We start from the raw sequence: 20,907 nt of genomic DNA on the forward strand, positions 1-20,907 counted from the left end.
TCATCTAGTCCAACCCCCTGCTGAAAGCAGGTCCAATTCCCAACTAAATCATCCCAGCCAGGGCTTTGTCAAGCCGGGCCTTAAAAACCTCCAAGGAAGGAGATTCCATCACCTCCCTAGGTAACGCATTCCAGTGCTTCACCACCCTCCTAGTGAAATAGTGTTTCCTAATATCCAACCTGGACCTCCCCCACTGCAACTTGAGACCATTGCTCCTTGTTCTGTCATCTGCCACCACTGAGAACAGCCTTGCTCCATCCTCTTTGGAACCCCCCTTCAGGTAGTTGAAGGCTGCTATCAAATCCCCCCTCATTCTTCTCTTCTGGAGACTAAACAATCCCAGTTCCCTCAGCCTCTCCTCATAAGTCATGTGCTCTAGACCCCTAATCATTTTTGTTGCCCTCCGTTGGACTCTTTCCAATTTTTCCACATCCTTCTTTTAGTGTGGGGCCCAAAACTGGACACAGTATTCCAGATGAGGCCTCACCAATGTCGAATAAAGGGGAACGATCACGTTCCTCGATCTGCTGGCAATGCCCCTACTTATACAGCCCAAAATGCCGTTAGCCTTCTTGGCAACAAGAGTACACTGTTGACTCATATCCAGCTTCTCGTCCACTGTGACCCCTAGGTCCTTTTCTGCAGAACTGCTACCTAGCCGTTCGGTCCCTAGTCTGTAGCAATGCATGGGATTCTTCCATCCTAAGTGCAGGACTCTGCACTTGTCCTTGTTGAACCTCATCAGGTTTTTTTTGGCCCAATCCTCTAATTTGTCTAGGACCCTCTGTATCCGATCCCTACCCTCTAGTGTATCTACCACGCCTCCTAGTTTAGTGTCATCTGCAAACTTGCTGAGAGTGCAGTCCACACCAGATGATCCTCCAGATCATTAATAAATCATTTTCCCGTCTCATTCCAGGTTATAACGAAGCACCAACTCTGCCAAGTGAGTATAGTTCAGAATGATCCTTAATGAAAAAATGGGAAAGATACAAACTTGCAAAGTTTAATACAAGACAGGCGGTGAATAGAGCTTGTCTAGAACTGTGAGTCTGCTCACAATGAAATGGAATTGACCCTCTAAGGAGAACTGTCTGCAGTACCCTTGGGGGTGGGGTGGGGGAAATAAAATCCCATTTGCGATTTGCGTAAGCATGGATCTGGGGAATTAGAGATGTGTTCCAGTGTGTCTGTAGGGCTGAGATTTTTCATTCTGCTATTTCATTTTTTGCAGCTGTTTTCCCAGTCTCAACCCCCGCTCCAGCAATTGAACATTTCACTGTGAACTTCACCATAACCAATTTCAAATATGATTCACAACTGGGATCTCCTCATTCTGCCCGGTTCAATGCTACTGAGAAAGCCTTGATCTCGTTGGTAAGTAGGACTGGCTCACAGCCTTTCTGGGCAGTTTGGGGTATCTGGTGCTATCAGCAGTACGACAGACTAATGACATCCTCTCTTTGCCAGCTCAACCCAATATTTGGAAACAGCAGCATCGGCCCAGATTATATAAAATGTGAAGTGACGGCTTACAGGTAAGGATCCAGGCACTAATATTTATTTATAACACTACAGTCTGTGCACACATTTCCTATCAGTTGGTTTAGCATCAGAATGAAGCGGAAATATTTCCCTCTTCCATAATTAAGCCCTACGATACTTCTGTCACTGTGGTTGGGAGAAGAACTTGTTAATGTCAGCATAGGTTTCTGGAGGAGACTGAATGCTTAGAGCTTTATAAATGGCCTATTTATATTCTTGATTGGTAGAACATCGTTAAGGGGATTAATTTAGATTCCATTAATAGGTGTACTTATGAATTATCATCTTATGGTAACAATGAGATCCCAGAATGAAACATATCTCTTCATCATTAGCAAACAATTTAAACACATGAACAAATCTGACATTGGCTTTTCTCTTGTAGACTGGTGAGAGCTGGGAATGACACAGGGGTAGATGCCGTCTGCACCTACAGGCGCGACTCCACTGCTCCCCCGTTTGACAGAGTGGGTGTTTACCATGAAATCCGCAATAAGACAAATGGCATCACCAAGCTCGGCCCCTACACCCTGGACAAGGACAGCCTCTACGTCAATGGTAACCAGATGATTTCTTTACAGCTTGTCCGTTCTATGTAATTGATTGCACCAATGTAACAATAGAGACGTGATATATTTGATGGACGTTAAAGAGGACATATAGCAAGAAAGCGTCCCAACCCCAGAATAACCACGGACCATAGAAAGGTTTCAGAGTAGCAGCCATGTTAGTCTGTATCCGCAAAAAGAACAGGAGTACTTGTGGCACCTTAGAACCATAGAAAGTCAGTGATGGTTTCATGCCCTACTGCTCTTTTTGGACCATCCTATTTCTCACTTCCTTCCCTCCCCACCTGTCTAGTTGCCCTCTAATCATTTTCCCTTGTCATTCCAGGTTATAACGAAGCACCAGCTCTGCCAAGTGAGTATAGTTCAGAATGATCCTTAATGAAAAAATGGGAAAGATACAAACTTTCAAAGATTAATACAAGACAGGCGGTGAATAGAGCTTGTCTAGAACTGTGAGTCTGCTCACAATGGAATGGAATTGGCTCTCTAAGGAGAACTGTCCGCAGTACCTTTGTGGTGGGGGAGGGAAATAAAATCCCATTTGCGATTTGCGTAAACATGGATCTGTGGAATTAGAGATGTGTTCCAGTGTGTCTGTAGGGCTGAGATCATTGATTTTTCATTCTGTTATTTCATTTTTTGCAGCTGTTTTCCCAGTCTCAACCCCCGCTCCAGCAATTGAACATTTCACTGTGAACTTCACCATAACCAATTTCAAATATGATTCACAACTGGGATCTCCTCATTCTGCCCGGTTCAATGCTACTGAGAAAGCCTTGATCTCGTTGGTAAGTAGGACTGGCTCACAGACTTTCTGGGCAGTTTGGGGTATCTGGTGCTATCAGCAGTACGATAGACTAATGACATCCTCTCTTTGCCAGCTCAACCCAATATTTGGAAACAGCAGAATCGGCCCAGATTATATAAGATGTGAAGTGACGATTTACAGGTAAGGATCCTGGGACTGATATTACCATATTACCCTACAATGTGAAGATTCATTTGCTGTCATTTTGTTCGGCATTGGACAGTCACCAGCAAAAAATTTAAACACATGATCAAATCTGACATTGTCTTTTCTATTGTAGACCGGTGAGAGCTGGGAATGACACCGGGGTAGATGCCGTCTGCACCTACAGGCGCGACTCCACTGCTCCCCCGTTTGACAGAGTGGGTGTTTACCATGAAATCCGCAACAAGACAAATGGCTTCACCAAGCTAGGCCCCTACACCCTGGACAAGGACAGCCTCTACGTCAATGGTAACCAGATGATTTCTTTACAGTTTTCTTTACCGCTCATTCTGGACCATCCTTGCATCTACTTGTCTCTTCCTTCCCTCCCCACCTGTCTAGCTGCCCTCTAATCATTTTCCCTTCTCATTCCAGGTTATAACGAAGCACCAGCTCTGCCAAGTGAGTATAGTTCAGAATGATCCTTAATGAAAAAATGGGAAAGATACAAACTTTCCAAGTTTAATACAGGACAGGCGGTGAATAGAGCTTGTCTAGAACTGTGAGTCTGCTCACAATGGAATGGAATTGGCCCTCTAAGGAGAACTGTCCGCGGTACCCTTGGGGGTGGGGGCGGGAAATAAAATCCCATTTGCGATTTGCATAAACATGGATCTGGGGAATTAGAGATGTGTTCCAGTGTGTCTGTAGAGCTGAGATCATTGATTTTTCATTCTGTTATTTCATTTTTTGCAGCTGTTTTGCCAATCACAACCCCCGCTCCAGCAATTGAACATTTCACTGTGAACTTCACCATAACCAATTTCAAATATGATTCACAACTGGGATCTCCTCATTCTGCCCGGTTCAATGCTACTGAGAAAGCATTGATCTCTTTGGTAAGTAGGACTGGCTCACAGCCTTTCTGGGCAGTTTGGGGTATCTGGTGCTATCAGCAGTACGAAAGACTAATGACATCCTCTCTTTGCCAGCTCAACCCAATATTTGGAAACAGCAGCATCGGCCCAGATTATCTAAGATGTGAAGTGACGGCTTACAGGTAAGGATCCAGGAACTGACATTTATTTATAACACTACAGTCTGAGCACACATTTCCTATCTGTTGGTTTAGCATCAGAATAAAGCGGAAATATTTCCCTCTTCCATAATTAAGCCCTATGATACTTCTGTCACTGTGGCTGGAAGAAGAACTGGTTAATGTCAGCATAGGTTTCTAGGGGACACTGAATGGTTAGAGCTTCATAAATGGCCTATTTACATTATTGATTGGTAGAACATCGTTAAGGGGATTAATTTAGATTCCATTAATAGGTGTACTTATGAATTATCATCTTATGGTAACAATGAGATCCCAGAATGAAACATATCTCTTCATCATTAGCAAACAATTTAAACACATGAACAAATCTGACATTGGCTTTTCTATTGTAGACCGGTGAGAGCTGGGAATGACACCGGGGTAGATGCCGTCTGCACCTACAGGCACGACTCCACTGCTCCCCCGTTTGACAGAGTGGGTGTTTACCATGAAATCCGCAACAAGACAAATGGCATCACCAAGCTCGGCCCCTACACCCTGGACAAGGACAGCCTCTATGTCAATGGTAACCAGATGATTTCTTAACAGTTTTCTTTACCGCTCATTCTGGACCATCCTTGCGTCTACTTGTCAATTCCTTCCCTCCCCACCTGTCTAGTTGCCCTCTAATCATAGAATCATAGAATAGAATCATAGAATATCAGCGTTGGAAGGGACCTCAAGAGGTCATCTAGTCCAACCCCCTGCTGAAAGCAGGTCCAATTCCCAACTAAATCATCCCAGCCAGGGCTTTGTCAAGCCGGGCCTTAAAAACCTCCAAGGAAGGAGATTCCATCACCTTCCTAGGTAACGCATTCCAGTGCTTCACCACCCTCCTAGTGAAATAGTGTTTCCTAATATCCAACCTGGACCTCCCCCACTGCAACTTGAGACCATTGCTCCTTGTTCTGTCATCTGCCACCACTGAGAACAGCCTTGCTCCATCCTCTTTGGAACCCCCCTTCAGGTAGTTGAAGGCTGCTATCAAATCCCCCCTCATTCTTCTCTTCTGGAGACTAAACAATCCCAGTTCCCTCAGCCTCTCCTCATAAGTCATGTGCTCTAGACCCCTAATCATTTTTGTTGCCCTCCGTTGGACTCTTTCCAATTTTTCCACATCCTTCTTGTAGTGTGGGGCCCAAAACTGGACACAGTATTCCAGATGAGGCCTCACCAATGTCGAATAAAGGGGAACGATCACGTTCCTCGATCTGCTGGCAATGCCCCTACTTATACAGCCCAAAATGCCGTTAGCCTTCTTGGCAACAAGAGCACACTGTTGACTCATATCCAGCTTCTCGTCCACTGTGACCCCTAGGTCCTTTTCTGCAGAACTGCTACCTAGCCGTTCGGTCCCTAGTCTGTAGCAATGCATGGGATTCTTCCATCCTAAGTGCAGGACTCTGCACTTGTTCTTGTTGAACCTCATCAGGTTTTTTTTGGCCCAATCCTCTAATTTGTCTAGGACCCTCTGTATCCGATCCCTACCCTCTAGTGTATCTACCACGCCTCCTAGTTTAGTGTCATCTGCAAACTTGCTGAGAGTGCAGTCCACACCAGATGATCCTCCAGATCATTAATAAATCATTTTCCCGTCTCATTCCAGGTTATAACGAAGCAGCAACTCTGCCAAGTGAGTATAGTTCAGAATGATCCTTAATGAAAAAATGGGAAAGATACAAACTTGCAAAGTTTAATACAAGACAGGCGGTGAATAGAGCTTGTCTAGAACTGTGAGTCTGCTCACAATGGAATGGAATTGGCCCTCTAAGGAGAACTGTCCGCAGTACCCTTGGGGGTGGGGTGGGGGAAATAAAGTCCCATTTGCGATTTGCGTAAACATGGATCTGGGGAATTAGAGATGTGTTCCAGTGTGTCTGAAGGGCTGAGAGCATTGATTTTTCATTCTGCTATTTCATTTTTTGCAGCTGTTTTGCCCATCTCAACCCCCGCTCCAGCAATTGAACATTTCACTGTGAACTTCACCATAACCAATTTCAAATATGATTCAGAACTGGGATCTCCTCATTCTGCCCGGTTCAATGCTACTGAGAAAGCCTTGATCTCGTTGGTAAGTAGGACTGGCTCACAGCCTTTCTGGGCAGTTTGGGGTATCTGGTGCTATCAGCAGTACGACAGACTAATGACATCCTCTCTTTGCCAGCTCAACCCAATATTTGGAAGCAGCAGCATCGGCCCAGATTATATAAGATGTGAAGTGACGGCTTACAGGTAAGGATCCAGGCACTAATATTTATTTATAACACTATACTCTGAGCACACATTTCCTATCAGTTGGTTTAGCATCAGAATGAAGCGGAAATATTTCCCTCTTCCATAATTAAGCCCTACGATACTTCTGCCACTGTGGTTGGAAGAAGAACTTGTTAATGTCAGCATAGGTTTCTGGAGGAGACTGAATGCTTAGAGCTTTATAAATGGCCTATTTATATTCTTGATTGGTAGAACATCGTTAAGGGGATTAATTTAGATTCCATTAATAGGTGTACTTATGAATTATCATCTTATGGTAACAATGAGATCCCAGAATGAAACATATCTCTTCATCATTAGCAAACAATTTAAACACATGAACAAATCTGACATTGGCTTTTCTCTTGTAGACCGGTGAGAGCTGGGAATGACACAGGGGTAGATGCCGTCTGCACCTACAGGCACGACTCCACTGCTCCCCCGTTTGACAGAGTGGGTGTTTACCATGAAATCCGCAACAAGACAAATGGCATCACCAAGCTCGGCCCCTACACCCTGGACAAGGACAGCCTCTACGTCAATGGTAACCAGATGATTTCTTTACAGCTTGTCCGTTCTATGTAATTGATTGCACCAATGTAACAATAGAGACGTGATATATTTGATGGACGTTAAAGAGGACATATAGCAAGAAAGCGTCCCAACCCCAGAATAACCACGGACCATAGAAAGGTTTCAGAGTAGCAGCCGTGTTAGTCTGTATCTGCAAAAAGAACAGGAGTACTTGTGGCACCTTAGAACCATAGAAAGTCAGTGATGGTTTTATGCTCTACTGCTCTTTCTGGACCATCCTATTTCTCACTTCCTTCCCTACCCACCTGTCTAGCTGCCCTCTAATCATTTTCCCTTGTCATTCCAGGTTATAACGAAGCACCAGCTCTGCCAAGTGAGTATAGTTCAGAATGATCCTTAATGAAAAAATGGGAAAGATACAAACTTTCAAAGATTAATACAAGACAGGCGGTGAATAGAGCTTGTCTAGAACTGTGAATCTGCTCACAATGGAATGGAATTGCCTCTCTAAGGAGAACTATCCGCAGTACCCTTGTGGTGGGGGCGGGAAATAAAATCCCATTTGCGATTTGCGTAAGCATGGATCTGGGGAATTAGAGATGTGTTCCAGTGCATCTGAAGGGCTGAGATCATTGATTTTTCATTCTGTTATTTCATTTTTTGCAGCTGTTTTGCCAATCTCAACCCCCGCTCCAGCAATTGAACATTTCACTGTGAACTTCACCATAACCAATTTCAAATATGATTCACAACTGGGATCTCCTCATTCTGCCCGGTTCAATGCTACTGAGAAAGCCTTGATCTCGTTGGTAAGTATGATTTTCTCAAAGCCTTTCTGGGCAGTTTGGGGTATCTGCTGCTATTAGCAGTACAACAGACTAATGACATCCTCTCTTTGCCAGCTCAACCCAATATTTGGAAACAGCAGAATCGGCCCAGATTATATAAGATGTGAAGTGACGGCTTACAGGTAAGGATCCAGGCACTAATATTTATTTATAACACTACACTCTGAGCACACATTTCCTATCAGTTGGTTTAGCATCAGAATGAAGCGGAAATATTTCCCTCTTCCATAATTAAGCCCTACGATACTTCTGCCACTGTGGTTGGAAGAAGAACTTGTTAATGTCAGCATAGGTTTCTGGAGGAGACTGAATGCTTAGAGCTTTATAAATGGCCTATTTATATTCTTGATTGGTAGAACATCGTTAAGGGGATTAATTTAGATTCCATTAATAGGTGTACTTATGAATTATCATCTTATGGTAACAATGAGATCCCAGAATGAAACATATCTCTTCATCATTAGCAAACAATTTAAACACATGAACAAATCTGACATTGGCTTTTCTCTTGTAGACCGGTGAGAGCTGGGAATGACACAGGGGTAGATGCCGTCTGCACCTACAGGCGCGACTCCACTGCTCCCCCGTTTGACAGAGTGGGTGTTTACCATGAAATCCGCAACAAGACAAATGGCATCACCAAGCTCGGCCCCTACACCCTGGACAAGGACAGCCTCTACGTCAATGGTAACCAGATGATTTCTTTACAGCTTGTCCGTTCTATGTAATTGATTGCACCAATGTAACAATAGAGACGTGATATATTTGATGGACGTTAAAGAGGACATATAGCAAGAAAGCGTCCCAACCCCAGAATAACCACGGACCATAGAAAGGTTTCAGAGTAGCAGCCGTGTTAGTCTGTATCTGCAAAAAGAACAGGAGTACTTGTGGCACCTTAGAACCATAGAAAGTCAGTGATGGTTTTATGCTCTACTGCTCTTTCTGGACCATCCTATTTCTCACTTCCTTCCCTACCCACCTGTCTAGCTGCCCTCTAATCATTTTCCCTTGTCATTCCAGGTTATAACGAAGCACCAGCTCTGCCAAGTGAGTATAGTTCAGAATGATCCTTAATGAAAAAATGGGAAAGATACAAACTTTCAAAGATTAATACAAGACAGGCGGTGAATAGAGCTTGTCTAGAACTGTGAATCTGCTCACAATGGAATGGAATTGCCTCTCTAAGGAGAACTATCCGCAGTACCCTTGTGGTGGGGGCGGGAAATAAAATCCCATTTGCGATTTGCGTAAGCATGGATCTGGGGAATTAGAGATGTGTTCCAGTGCGTCTGAAGGGCTGAGATCATTGATTTTTCATTCTGTTATTTCATTTTTTGCAGCTGTTTTGCCAATCTCAACCCCCGCTCCAGCAATTGAACATTTCACTGTGAACTTCACCATAACCAATTTCAAATATGATTCACAACTGGGATCTCCTCATTCTGCCCGGTTCAATGCTACTGAGAAAGCATTGATCTCGTTGGTAAGTATGATTTTCTCAAAGCCTTTCTGGGCAGTTTGGGGTATCTGCTGCTATTAGCAGTACAACAGACTAATGACATCCTCTCTTTGCTAGCTCAACCCAATATTTGGAAACAGCAGAATCGGCCCAGATTATATAAGATGTGAAGTGACGGCTTACAGGTAAGGATCCTGGGACTGATATTACCACATTACACTACAATGTGAAGGTTCATTTGCTGTCATTTTGTTCGGCATTGGACAGTCACCAGCAAACAATTTAAACACATGATCAAATCTGACATTGGCTTTTCTATTGTAGACCGGTGAGAGCTGGGAATGACACAGGGGTAGATGCCGTCTGCACCTACAGGCGCGACTCCACTGCTCCCCCGTTTGACAGAGTGGGTGTTTACCATGAAATCCGCAACAAGACAAATGGCATCACCAAGCTGGGCCCCTACATCCTGGACAAGGACAGCCTCTACGTCAATGGTAACCAGATGATTTCTTTACAGCTTGTCTCTTCTATGTAATTGATTGCACCGATGTAACAATAGAGACGCGATATATTTGATGGATGTTAAAGATCACATATAGCAAGAAAGAGTCCCAGCCCCACAATAACCATAGACCATAGAAAGTCAGTGATGGTTTTATGCCCTACTGCTCTTTCTGGACCATCCTATTTGTCACTTCCTTCCCTCCCCACCTGTCTAGTTGCCCTCTAATCATTTTCCCTTCTCATTCCAGGTTATAACGAAGCACCAGCTCTGCCAAGTGAGTATAGTTCAGAATGATCCTTAATGAAAAAATGGGAAAGATACAAACTTTCAAAGTTTAATACAAGACAGGCGGTGAATAGAGCTTGTCTAGAACTGTGAGTCTGCTCACAATGGAATGGAATTGGTCGTCTAAGGAGAACTGTCCGCGGTACCCTTGGGGGTGGGTCGGGGAAATAAAATCCCATTTGCGATTCGCGTAAACATGGATCTGTGGAATTAGAGATGTGTTCCAGTGTGTCTGAAGGGCTGAGATCATTGATTTTTCATTCTGTTATTTCATTTTTTGCAGCTGTTTTGCCAATCTCAACCCCCGCTCCAGCAATTGAACATTTCACTGTGAACTTCACCATAACCAATTTCAAATATGATTCACAACTGGGATCTCCTCATTCTGCCCGGTTCAATGCTACTGAGAAAGCCTTGATCTTTTTGGTAAGTATGATTTTCTCACAGCCTTTCTGGGCAGTTTGGGGTATTTGCTGCTATTAGCAGTACGACAGACTAATGACATCCTCTCTTTGCCAGCTCAACCCAATATTTGGAAGCAGCAGCATCGGCCCAGATTATATAAGATGTGAAGTGACGGCTTACAGGTAAGGATCCAGGAACTGACATTTATTTATAACACTACAGTGTGAGCACACATTTCCTATCAGTTGGTTTAGCATCAGAATAAAGCGGAAATATTTCCCTCTTCCATAATTAAGCCCTACGATACTTCTGTGACTGTGGCTGGAAGAAGAACATGTTAATGTCAGCATAGGTTTCTGGAGGAGACTGAATGCTTAGAGCTTTATAAATGGCCTATTTACATTGTTGATTGGTAGAACATCGTTAAGGGGATTATTTTAGATTCCGGTAATAGGTGTACTTATGAATTACCATCTTATGGTAACAATGAGATCCCAGAATGAAACATATCTCTTCATTATTAGCAAACAATTTAAACAAATGAACAAATCTGACATTGTCTTTTCTCTTGTAGACCGGTGAGAGCTGGGAATGACACCGGGGTAGATGCCGTCTGCACCTACAGGCGCGACTCCACTGCTCCCCCGTTTGACAGAGTGGGTGTTTACCATGAAATCCGCAACAAGACAAATGGCATCACCAAGCTCGGCCCCTACACCCTGGACAAGGACAGCCTCTATGTCAATGGTAACCAGATGATTTCTTTACAGTTTTCTTTACCGCTCATTCTGGACCATCCTTGCGTCTACTTGTCTCTTCCTTCCCTCCCCACCTGTCTAGTTGCCCTCTAATCATTTTCCCTTCTCATTCCAGGTTATAACGAAGCACCAGCTCTGCCAAGTGAGTATAGTTCAGAATGATCCTTAATGAAAAAATGGGAAAGATACAAACTTGCAAAGTTTAATACAAGACAGGTGGTGAATAGAGCTTGTCTAGAACTGTGAGTCTGCTCACAATGGAATGGAATTGGCTCTCTAAGGAGAACTGTCCGCGGTACCCTTGGGGGTGATGGAGGGGAAATAAAATCTGAATTGCGATTTGCGTAAACATGGATCTGGGGAATTAGAGATGTGTTCCAGTGTGTCTGTAGGGCTGAGATCATTGATTTTTCATTCTGCTATTTCATTTTTTGCAGCTGTTTTGCCCATCTCAACCCCCGCTCCAGCAATTGAACATTTCACAGTGAACTTCACCATCACCAATTTCAAATATGATGCACAACTGGGATCTCCTCATTCTGCCCGGTTCAAGGCTACTGAGAAAGCCTTGATCTCGTTGGTAAGTATGATTGGCTCCCAGCCTTTCTGGGCAGTTTGGGGTATCTGGTGCTATCAGCAGTACGACAGACTAATGACATCTTCTCTTTGCCAGCTCAACCCAATATTTGGAAGCAGCAGCATCGGCCCAGATTATATAAGATGTGAAGTGACGGCTTACAGGTAAGGATCCAGGCTCCGAGATTACCATATTGGGATAATACAACTGCTGCTCCTTCCAGCGGTATTGTGAGGATAAATACATTAAAAGTGTGAGGCTCTTGGATATTAGAGGAATGAGGGCCCAATAAGTACCTTAGATCAACAACTAATATGTTAATCTATCCTTGTTAATGTTAGCTTGGTCAGGGGAAAACAAACCTTCTCTACTTCGTTATTTTCCTGAAGACTTAACATGCTGCTGATTTCAGAGGATTTTACCTGATGGTCTTTGGGCAGGAACCGCATTGAGAACCAACCATTCGGGGTGGGGGAAGGGCAGGTTGGGAGTGAGGCCGGGAAATGGGTCCAGGAGCGGATTTCTCTCTCACAAAGCGGTCGACAGATTTAAGATGTCGGCAATCGCACAACTTCCTTACCTAGCATTTTATTTCATCTCCAAAAAGAGCAGATTGGTTTTTTTCCTGAAGCTTTTTAAAATTTTCCCATGTTATAAATGGATAGAAAAAAAAATCACGTGAAACGTACTTGTCCTGTTGTCCCTAGCCCTGTGGAAAATGGCGACGGCACGCACGTCGATGCCCTCTGCACCTACCGAAATGACTCCACCAGACCCAAGTTCGACAGAGCGAAGGTTTACCACGAGCTGAGCAACAAGACAGGAGACATCACTAAATTAGGTCCTTACAACTTGGACAACAGCAGTCTCTACGTCAATGGTAAATAACTAATGGCCCATTGGTGTTCACTGCTGTCGCAGGCACGGTGTTAAGAATCGAAAAAGCACAATTCACTGTATACATACAACTACATCCACTGTGCGCAGTCTCTTCCATACCCTGTGTGCTCCGTTTATGAGTACATTGCATCTCATTAATTTACACGTCTGCAGTGGCTTTACATCCAAGCCATTACACTGCGGCCATTAGCTTTCTACCTTACACACCAATCAATTCCCAAGAGCTGTGAAGCAGCACTGGAATCTTCAGCGCTTGGCTTCTGGTGCTCCATTCCTGAGTTATCTCTTTTATGATCCTCTTTCATTTTTTAGTGTCTCAGTCCATAACCCTGTTTCTTAATGATAATCTCTGTTCCTTTCCAGAATACAACGAAGCACTTCTTGGGCCAAGTAAGTGTTTTATCAAATTAATTCACATTAGAGCTATCAAAGGAAAATGAGTGGGGAAGGAATTCTCAAAAGCCCTGTAGAAGGGTAGAGTTCTGTTGGGACTGAGGGTGTCTTTGAGGGTGCAGAAGGCTTTGTATGTTGCTATGTTATGATCCTTTCCCTTCTATATCACAGCTCTGAGCTCAACTACCCCCCAAAGTCCAACAGCTGGGCATTTCACACTGAACTTCACCTTGACCAACCTCCGCTACACCACAGACCTGGGGACACCGGGTTCCCGTAAATTCAATTCTACAGAGAAAACAATACTGTATTATGTAAGTCTGACAGACACACGCTGCCCGGCCTGTTTCATTTGTTGGCTCTTGTGCTCTCCCCTTTGCACACCCCTCTTCTCCCCCCAGACGTGTGTCAGACTCAGGAAATGATCTTTTCTTTGACAGATTGAGCCTCTGCTCAGAAACAGCAGCATTGGCCCGGTCTACACTGGATGCAAAGTGATGGCATTTAGGTAAGCAGGGTATACTTCTTCTATTCCGCTACAGTGTAGGGCTTCATGTACATTCGCTGGACACGCTAATCACTAACAATGTATAGTTCCTTTCCCTTTCCACTTTCCCTAATATTTAAAATATCCATATCCTAACTACCACCAGTGTCCGGCATTTAGTACCTGGGAATCAGCGTCATGAAAGCTGCTATGATTTCTTAGATACCCTTTTTTTCATAACATTGCTTTCATAATTATATTGTGATATTTCCATAAGCTTCCTTTAAACCCAAATTCAAACAATTATCCTGTCCCTCTGGATAGTCCAGCTTCCGTTTAGTTGGTTCTTTTTAATATCATATTGAGGAGTGAACACAGACAATGGCACTAACTAACAGAAATCTTCATAACGTCTGATTCCCTAGGTCAGTGAAGAACAGGGATGACACCGGGGTAGATGCCTTGTGCAGCTACAGGAATGAGGCCACAGCGCCCAAGTTGGACAGAGTGAAGGTTTACCGGGAGCTGAGCAGCATGACGAAGGACATCACCACGTTAGGGCAATACAACCTGGATAACAAGAGCCTCTATGTCAATGGTAATCGGATGATGGTCTCACACCTCCAGGGAGCGCTCACATCGCTCCTTGGTTTAACGCGCATGAATAAAAAAGATGAAACGCCGGAAAAATGTACAGGAAAACATGACATCCACACAGCATAGAAGTCAGTCCAGACTTGAGTAAAATATTTGTGAGCTCAGAAAACAGCTGATTTCCTTGCACTCCATGGAAACACTCCTTCATTGGGGTGACAACTGCCATAGTAGGACAAGAGAAATTCCCCAGGAGATGGAAAGGGGACGTGGAAAATACAGGAAAGTGAGAGATGGCCTGCTTGGGCCTTAGGCTCCCATTCCGCAGGGCATTTAAGCACGTCCTTAACTTTAAGCACAGAAGTGCCCCATTGATGTGTATGGAATAACACGTGCTTAAAGATGAGCAAGAGCCTAAGAGTTTTGCTGAATCAGGGTCTTATTTAAGAACATGGGTAAAATGGTCACAAACACTCAAGTAACTGAGGAGACCAAGTCCCATGGATTGGCAGGATTTAGGCTTCTGAGTCCTACAGGCACTTCTAAAATTTTTACATTAAGTCCCATTTTTAAAAGTGACTTAAGCGATGTAGGAGACTAGGTCCCAGTGACAATCACTGGGATTTAGTCTTCTAAGTCACTTAGGTATTTTAGAACATTTTATCCCAATAGTACACATAGCTTTTATCCCCGAGTTGCAGTTCTTTGAGATTATAGTAAAATACAGCCATTCTTAAGCAATAGGGTTACTTATTCGATAGATACACATCTACAGCGCTTGGCTTCTGGCGGTCCATTCCTGAGTTATCTGTTGTCTGATCCTCTTTCATTTTTTAGTCTCTCTGTCCAAAGCCCTGTTTCTTAATGATAATCTCTGTTCCTTTCCAGAATACAACGAAGCACTTCTTGGACCAAGTAAGTGTTTTATCAAATGAATTCATATTAAAGCTATCAAAGGAAAATTAGTGGGGAAGGAATTCTCAAAAGCCCTGTAGAAGGGTAGAGTTCTGTTGGGATTGAGGGTGTCTTTGAGGGTGCAGAAGGCTTTGTATGTTGCTATGTTATGATCCTTTCTCTTCTGTATCACAGCTCTGAGCCCAACTACCCTCCAAAGTCCAACAGCTGGGCATTTCACACTGAACTTCACCTTGACCAACCTCCGCTACACCACAGACCTAGGGACACTGGGTTCCCGCAAATTCAATTCTACAGAGAAAACAATACTGTATTATGTAAGTCTGACAGACACACGCTGCCCGGCCTGTTTCATTTGTTGGCTCTTGTGCTCTCCCCTTTGCACACCCCTCTTCTCCCCCCAGACGTGTGTCAGACTCAGGAAATGATCTTTTCTTTGACAGATTGAGCCTCTGCTCAGAAACAGCAGCATTGGCCCGGTCTACACTGGATGCAAAGTGATGGCATTTAGGTAAGGAGGGTATACTTCTTCAATTCTGCTACAGTGTAGGGCTTCATGTACGTTCGCTGGACACGCTAATCACTAACAATGTATATAATGGACACAAGTCAGATATCAGGAATGGCAATATACAAAAACCTGTAGGAGAACACTTCAACCTCCCTGGCCACACAATAGCAGATGTAAAGGTAGCCATCTTACAGCAAAAAAACTTCAGGACCAGACTCCAAAGAGAAACTGCTGAGCTCCAGTTCATTTGCAAATTTGACACCATCAGATCAGGATTAATCAAAGACTGTGAATGGCTATCCAACTACAGAAGCAGTTTCTCCTCCCTTGGTGTTCACACCTCAACTGCTAGCACAGCACCTCACCCTCACTGATTGAACTAACCTCGTTATCTCCGCACTGATTTATACCTGCCTCTGGAGATTTCCATTACTTGCATCTGAAGAAGTGAGGTTCTTACCCACGAAAGCTTATGCTCCCAATACTTCTGTTAGTCTCAAAGGTGCCACAGGACCCTCTGTTGCTTTTTACAGATTCAGACTAACACGGCTACCCCTCTGATACTTAATGTATAGTTCCTTTCCCTTTCCATTTTTTCTAATATTTAAAATATCCATGTATCTAACTACCACCAGTGTCCAGCATTTAGTACCTGGGAACCAGAGTCATTACAGTGAAAGCTGCTATGATTTCTTAGATACCCTTTTTTCATAAAATTGATTTCATAACTATATTGTGATATTTCCATAAGCTTCCTTTAAACCCAAATTCAAACAATTATCCTGTCCCTCTGGATAGTCCGGCTTCCGTTTAGTTGGTTCTTTTTAATATCATATTGAGGAGTGAACACAGACAATGGCACTAACTAACAGAAATCTTCATAACGTCTGATTCCCTAGGTCGGTGAAGAACAGGGATGACACCGGAGTAGATGCCTTGTGCAGCTACAGGAATGAGGCCACAGCACCCAAGTTTGACAGAGTGAAGGTTTACCGGGAGCTGAGCAGCATGACGAAGGACATCACCACGTTAGGGCAATACAACCTGGATAACAAGAGCCTCTATGTCAATGGTAATCGGATGATGGTCTCACACCTCCAGGGAGCGCTCACATCGCTCCTTGGTTTAACGCGCATGAATAAAAAAGATGAAACTCCAGAAAAATGTACAGGACAAAATGACATCCACACAGCATAGAAGTCAGTCCAGACTTGAGTAAAATATTTGTGAGCTCAGAAAACAGCTGATTTCCTTGCACTCCATGGAAACACTCCTTCATTGGGGTGACAACTGCCATAGTAGGACAAGAGAAATTCCCCAGGAGATGGAAAGGGGACGTGGAAAATACAGGAAAGTGAGAGATGGCCTGCTTGGGCCTTAGGCTCCCATTCCGCAGGGCATTTAAGCACGTGCTTAACTTTAAGCACAGAAGTGCCCCATTGATGTTTATGGAATAACACATGCTTAAAAATGAGCATGAGCCTAAGTGCTTTGCTGAATCAGGGCTTATTTAAGAACATGGGTAAAATGGTCACAAACACTTAAGTAACTGAGGAGACCAAGTCCTATGGACTGGCAGGATTTAGGCTTCTGAGTTCAACAAGCACTTCTAAAATTTTTACATTAAGTCCCATTTTTAAAAGTGACTTGAGCGATGTAGGAGACTAGGTTCCAGTGACAATATCTGGGATTTAGTCTCCTAAGTCACTTAGGTATTTTAGAACATTTTATCCCAATAGTACACATAGCTTTTAGCCCCGAGTTGCTGTTCTTTGAGATTATAGTAAAATACAGCCATTCTTAAGCAACAGGGTTACTTATTCGATAGATACACATCAGCGTTTGGCTTCTGGCGCTCCATTCCTGAGTTATCTGTTGTCTGATCCTCTTTCATTTTTTAGTCTCTCTGTCCAAAGCCCTGTTTCTTAATGATAATCTCTGTTCCTTTCCAGAATACAACGAAGCACTTCTTGGGCCAAGTAAGTGTTTTAACAAATTAAGTCACATTAGAGCTATCAAAGAAAAATGAGTGGGGAAGGAATTCTCAAAAGCCCTGTAGAAGGGTAGAGTTCTGTTGGGATTGAGGGTGTCTTTGAGGGTGCAGAAGGCTTTGTATGTTGCTATGTTACGATCCTTTCTCTTCTGTATCACAGCTCTGAGCCTAACTACCCCCCAAAGTTCAACAGCTGGGCATTTCACACTGAACTTCACCTTGACCAACCTCCGCTACACCACAGACCTGGGGACACCGGGTTCCCGCAAATTCAATTCTACCGAGAAAACAATACTGTATTATGTAAGTCTGACAGACACACGCTGCCCGGCCTGTTTCATTTAGTGGCTCTTGTGCTCTCCCCTTTGCACACCCCTCTTCTCCCCCCAGACGTGTGTCAGACTCAGGAAATGATCTTTTCTTTGACAGATTGAGCCTCTGCTCAGAAACAGCAGCATTGGCCCGGTCTACACTGGATGCAAAGTGATGGCATTTAGGTAAGGAGGGTATACTTCTTCTATTCCGCTACAGCGTAGGGCTTCATGTACGTTCGCTGGACACGCTAATCACTAACAACGTATAGTTCCTTTCCCTTTCCACTTTCCCTAATATTTAAAATATCCATATCCTAACTACCACCAGTGTCCGGCATTTAGTACCTGGGAACCAGAGTCATTACAGTGAAAGCAGCTATGATTTCTTAGATACTCTTTTTTCATAAAATTGATTTCATAACTATATTGTGATATTTCCATAAGCTTCCTTTAAACCCAAATTCAAACAATTATCCTGTCCCTCTGGATAGTCCGGCTTCCGTTTAGTTGGTTCTTTTTAATATCATATTGAGGAGTGAACACAGACAATGGCACTAACTAACAGAAATCTTCATCACGTCTGATTCCCTAGGTCGGTGAAGAACAGGGATGACACCGGAGTAGATGCCTTGTGCAGCTACAGGAATGAGGCCACCGCACCCAAGTTGGACAGAGTGAAGGTTTACCGGGAGCTGAGCAGCATGACGAAGGACATCACCACGTTAGGGCAATACAACCTGGATAACAAGAGCCTCTATGTCAACGGTAATCGGATGATGGTCTCACACCTCCAGGGAGCGCTCACATCGCTCCTTGGTTTAACGCGCATGAATAAAAAAGATGAAACTCCGGAAAAATGTACAGGACAAAATGACATCCACACAGCAGAGAAGTCAGTCCAGACTTGAGTAAAATATTTGTGAGCTCAGAAAACAGCTGATTTCCTTGCACTCCATGGAAACACTCCTTCATTGGGGTGACAACTGCCATAGTAGGACAAGAGAATTCCCCAGGAGATGGAAAGGGGACGTGGAAAATACAGGAAAGTGGGAGATGGCCTGCTTGGCCTTAGGCTCTCATTCTGCAGGGCATTTAAGCACATCCTTAACTTTAAGCACAGAAGTGTCCCATTTATGTTTATGGAATAACACATGCTTAAAAATGAGCATGAGCCTAAGTGCTTTGCTGAATCAGGGTCTTATTTAAGAACATGGGTAAAATGGTCACAAACACTTAAGTGACTTAGGAGACCAAGTCCCATCCATTGGCAGGATTTAGGCTTCTGAGTCCTACAGACACTTCTAAAATTTTTACCTTAAGTCCCATTTTTAGAAATGACCTGAGGAATGTAGGAGACTAGGTCCCAGTGACAATCACTGGGATTTAGTCTTCTAAGTCACTTAGGTATTTTTGAACATTTTATCCCAATAGTACACATAGCCTTTATCCCCGAGTTGCTGTTCTTTGAGATTATAGTAAAATACAGCCATTCTTAAGCAACAGAGATACTTATCTGATAGATACACATCTGCAGCGCTTGGCTTCTGGCGCTCCATTCCTGAGTTATCTGTTGTCTGATCCTCTTTCATTTTTTAGTCTCTCTGTCCATAGCTCTGTTTCTTAATGATGATCTCTGTTCCTTTCCAGAATACAACGAAGCACTTCTTGGACCGAGTAAGTGTTTTATCAAATTAATTCATATTAAAGCTAATGCAGGAAAATTAGCACTGTAGGAGTGGAGTGTTCTGTTGGGACTGGGGGTGTCTTTGAGGATGCAAGTATCAGAGGGGTAGCCGTGTTAGTCTGGATCTGTAAAAGCAGCAGTTCTGTGGCACCTTATAGACTAACAGACGTATTGGAGCATGAGCTTTGGTGGGTGAATACCCACTTCCTCGGATGCATGTGAGGGTGCAGAAGGCTTTGTATGTTGCTATGTTACGATCCTTTCTCTCTTATATCACAGCTCTGAGTCTCACTACCCCCCAAAGTCCAACAGCTGGGCATTTCACACTGAACATCACCTTAACCAACCTCCGCTACACCACAGACCTGGGGACACCGGGTTCCCGCAAATTCAATTCTACCGAGAAAACAATACTGTATTATGTAAGTCTGACAGAGACATGCTGCCCGGCCTGTTTCATTTATTGGCTCTTGTGCTCTCCCCTTTGCACACCCCTCTTCTCCCCCCAGACGTGTGTCAGACTCAGGAATTGATCTTTTCTTTGACAGATTGAGCCTCTGCTCAGAAACAGTAGCATTGGCCCGGTCTACACTGGATGCAAAGTGATGGCATTTAGGTAAGAGTTCTGTTGTAGGGGTGGTTCCATTCTCTTGACAGACACTAATTGGGCTGTAAAGCAGCATAATTCTTTATAACCCACATGTTTCCCCCACCTGAGATCTGCCCATGTGTCTTTATGACTTAATTCTTCCTGCCTGGGCTCCTGTATATTAATGTTCAAATCACCCCCTGAAACCTTCATGATTTCATTTTATTATTGGTTCTGTGAATTAACCCCCCCCCCCAACTCTGCAATGCAGCTGTTGTGATTGTGAATGAAGACTGATTGTGGCTGGGTTTGTCAATCGCCAGCTTTCACAGTAACATAAATAAGGCCGGTGATTTTCTGTCCACATCAGCCGTGCCCTAAAGCACCCCTGTGATTCTCTAGGTCTGCGAATAATAAGGACACCGGGATCAATGCAGTCTGCAGCTACAAAAACAACTCCACAGTCGCCACGTTTGACAGAGTGAAGCTCTATCATGAGCTGAGCGGCATGACAAAGGGCATCACCACGCTCGGACCCTACACCGTGGAGAAGAACAGCCTTTATGTGAATGGTAAACATCCAGAGAGAACTTTAATTCGTGCTTTCGCTTCATCGGGGCTTGGGCTCTCTAATAGCACCTGATGAACTTGCCCTTCCATCGATGATTTCCAGTTTATGGCAGTCCACAGGCTTTGGCACAAGGACTAAGCCAGGCCAGCATATTGGTGCTT

The 20,907-nt window shown here is 43.9% G+C and overlaps 1 protein-coding gene across 1 annotated transcript in view; it reads left to right on the forward strand.

The window, feature by feature from the left end:
• Positions 1 to 20,907, forward strand: part of LOC101935582 (mucin-16) — a 56,019-nt gene that overhangs the window by 26,416 nt on the left and 8,696 nt on the right. The window contains exons 18-65 of the mRNA XM_065578100.1: positions 920 to 946; positions 1,235 to 1,377; positions 1,471 to 1,538; positions 1,931 to 2,103; positions 2,440 to 2,466; positions 2,760 to 2,902; positions 2,996 to 3,063; positions 3,203 to 3,375; positions 3,502 to 3,528; positions 3,823 to 3,965; positions 4,059 to 4,126; positions 4,519 to 4,691; positions 5,772 to 5,798; positions 6,094 to 6,236; positions 6,330 to 6,397; positions 6,790 to 6,962; positions 7,299 to 7,325; positions 7,619 to 7,761; positions 7,855 to 7,922; positions 8,315 to 8,487; positions 8,824 to 8,850; positions 9,144 to 9,286; positions 9,380 to 9,447; positions 9,587 to 9,759; positions 10,018 to 10,044; positions 10,339 to 10,481; positions 10,575 to 10,642; positions 11,035 to 11,207; positions 11,334 to 11,360; positions 11,656 to 11,798; positions 11,892 to 11,959; positions 12,503 to 12,675; positions 13,059 to 13,085; positions 13,260 to 13,402; positions 13,529 to 13,596; positions 14,001 to 14,173; positions 15,058 to 15,084; positions 15,259 to 15,401; positions 15,528 to 15,595; positions 16,495 to 16,667; positions 17,548 to 17,574; positions 17,749 to 17,891; positions 18,018 to 18,085; positions 18,495 to 18,667; positions 19,550 to 19,576; positions 19,866 to 20,008; positions 20,135 to 20,202; positions 20,578 to 20,747. Of these exons, the coding sequence (XP_065434172.1) occupies positions 920 to 946; positions 1,235 to 1,377; positions 1,471 to 1,538; positions 1,931 to 2,103; positions 2,440 to 2,466; positions 2,760 to 2,902; positions 2,996 to 3,063; positions 3,203 to 3,375; positions 3,502 to 3,528; positions 3,823 to 3,965; positions 4,059 to 4,126; positions 4,519 to 4,691; positions 5,772 to 5,798; positions 6,094 to 6,236; positions 6,330 to 6,397; positions 6,790 to 6,962; positions 7,299 to 7,325; positions 7,619 to 7,761; positions 7,855 to 7,922; positions 8,315 to 8,487; positions 8,824 to 8,850; positions 9,144 to 9,286; positions 9,380 to 9,447; positions 9,587 to 9,759; positions 10,018 to 10,044; positions 10,339 to 10,481; positions 10,575 to 10,642; positions 11,035 to 11,207; positions 11,334 to 11,360; positions 11,656 to 11,798; positions 11,892 to 11,959; positions 12,503 to 12,675; positions 13,059 to 13,085; positions 13,260 to 13,402; positions 13,529 to 13,596; positions 14,001 to 14,173; positions 15,058 to 15,084; positions 15,259 to 15,401; positions 15,528 to 15,595; positions 16,495 to 16,667; positions 17,548 to 17,574; positions 17,749 to 17,891; positions 18,018 to 18,085; positions 18,495 to 18,667; positions 19,550 to 19,576; positions 19,866 to 20,008; positions 20,135 to 20,202; positions 20,578 to 20,747 (4,929 nt within the window). The remainder of the gene's footprint in view (positions 1 to 919; positions 947 to 1,234; positions 1,378 to 1,470; positions 1,539 to 1,930; positions 2,104 to 2,439; positions 2,467 to 2,759; positions 2,903 to 2,995; positions 3,064 to 3,202; positions 3,376 to 3,501; positions 3,529 to 3,822; positions 3,966 to 4,058; positions 4,127 to 4,518; positions 4,692 to 5,771; positions 5,799 to 6,093; positions 6,237 to 6,329; positions 6,398 to 6,789; positions 6,963 to 7,298; positions 7,326 to 7,618; positions 7,762 to 7,854; positions 7,923 to 8,314; positions 8,488 to 8,823; positions 8,851 to 9,143; positions 9,287 to 9,379; positions 9,448 to 9,586; positions 9,760 to 10,017; positions 10,045 to 10,338; positions 10,482 to 10,574; positions 10,643 to 11,034; positions 11,208 to 11,333; positions 11,361 to 11,655; positions 11,799 to 11,891; positions 11,960 to 12,502; positions 12,676 to 13,058; positions 13,086 to 13,259; positions 13,403 to 13,528; positions 13,597 to 14,000; positions 14,174 to 15,057; positions 15,085 to 15,258; positions 15,402 to 15,527; positions 15,596 to 16,494; positions 16,668 to 17,547; positions 17,575 to 17,748; positions 17,892 to 18,017; positions 18,086 to 18,494; positions 18,668 to 19,549; positions 19,577 to 19,865; positions 20,009 to 20,134; positions 20,203 to 20,577; positions 20,748 to 20,907) is intronic.

This window comes from Chrysemys picta, chromosome 25, assembly GCF_011386835.1.
Source record: "Chrysemys picta bellii isolate R12L10 chromosome 25, ASM1138683v2, whole genome shotgun sequence".
Taxonomy (NCBI): Eukaryota; Metazoa; Chordata; order Testudines; family Emydidae; genus Chrysemys; species Chrysemys picta.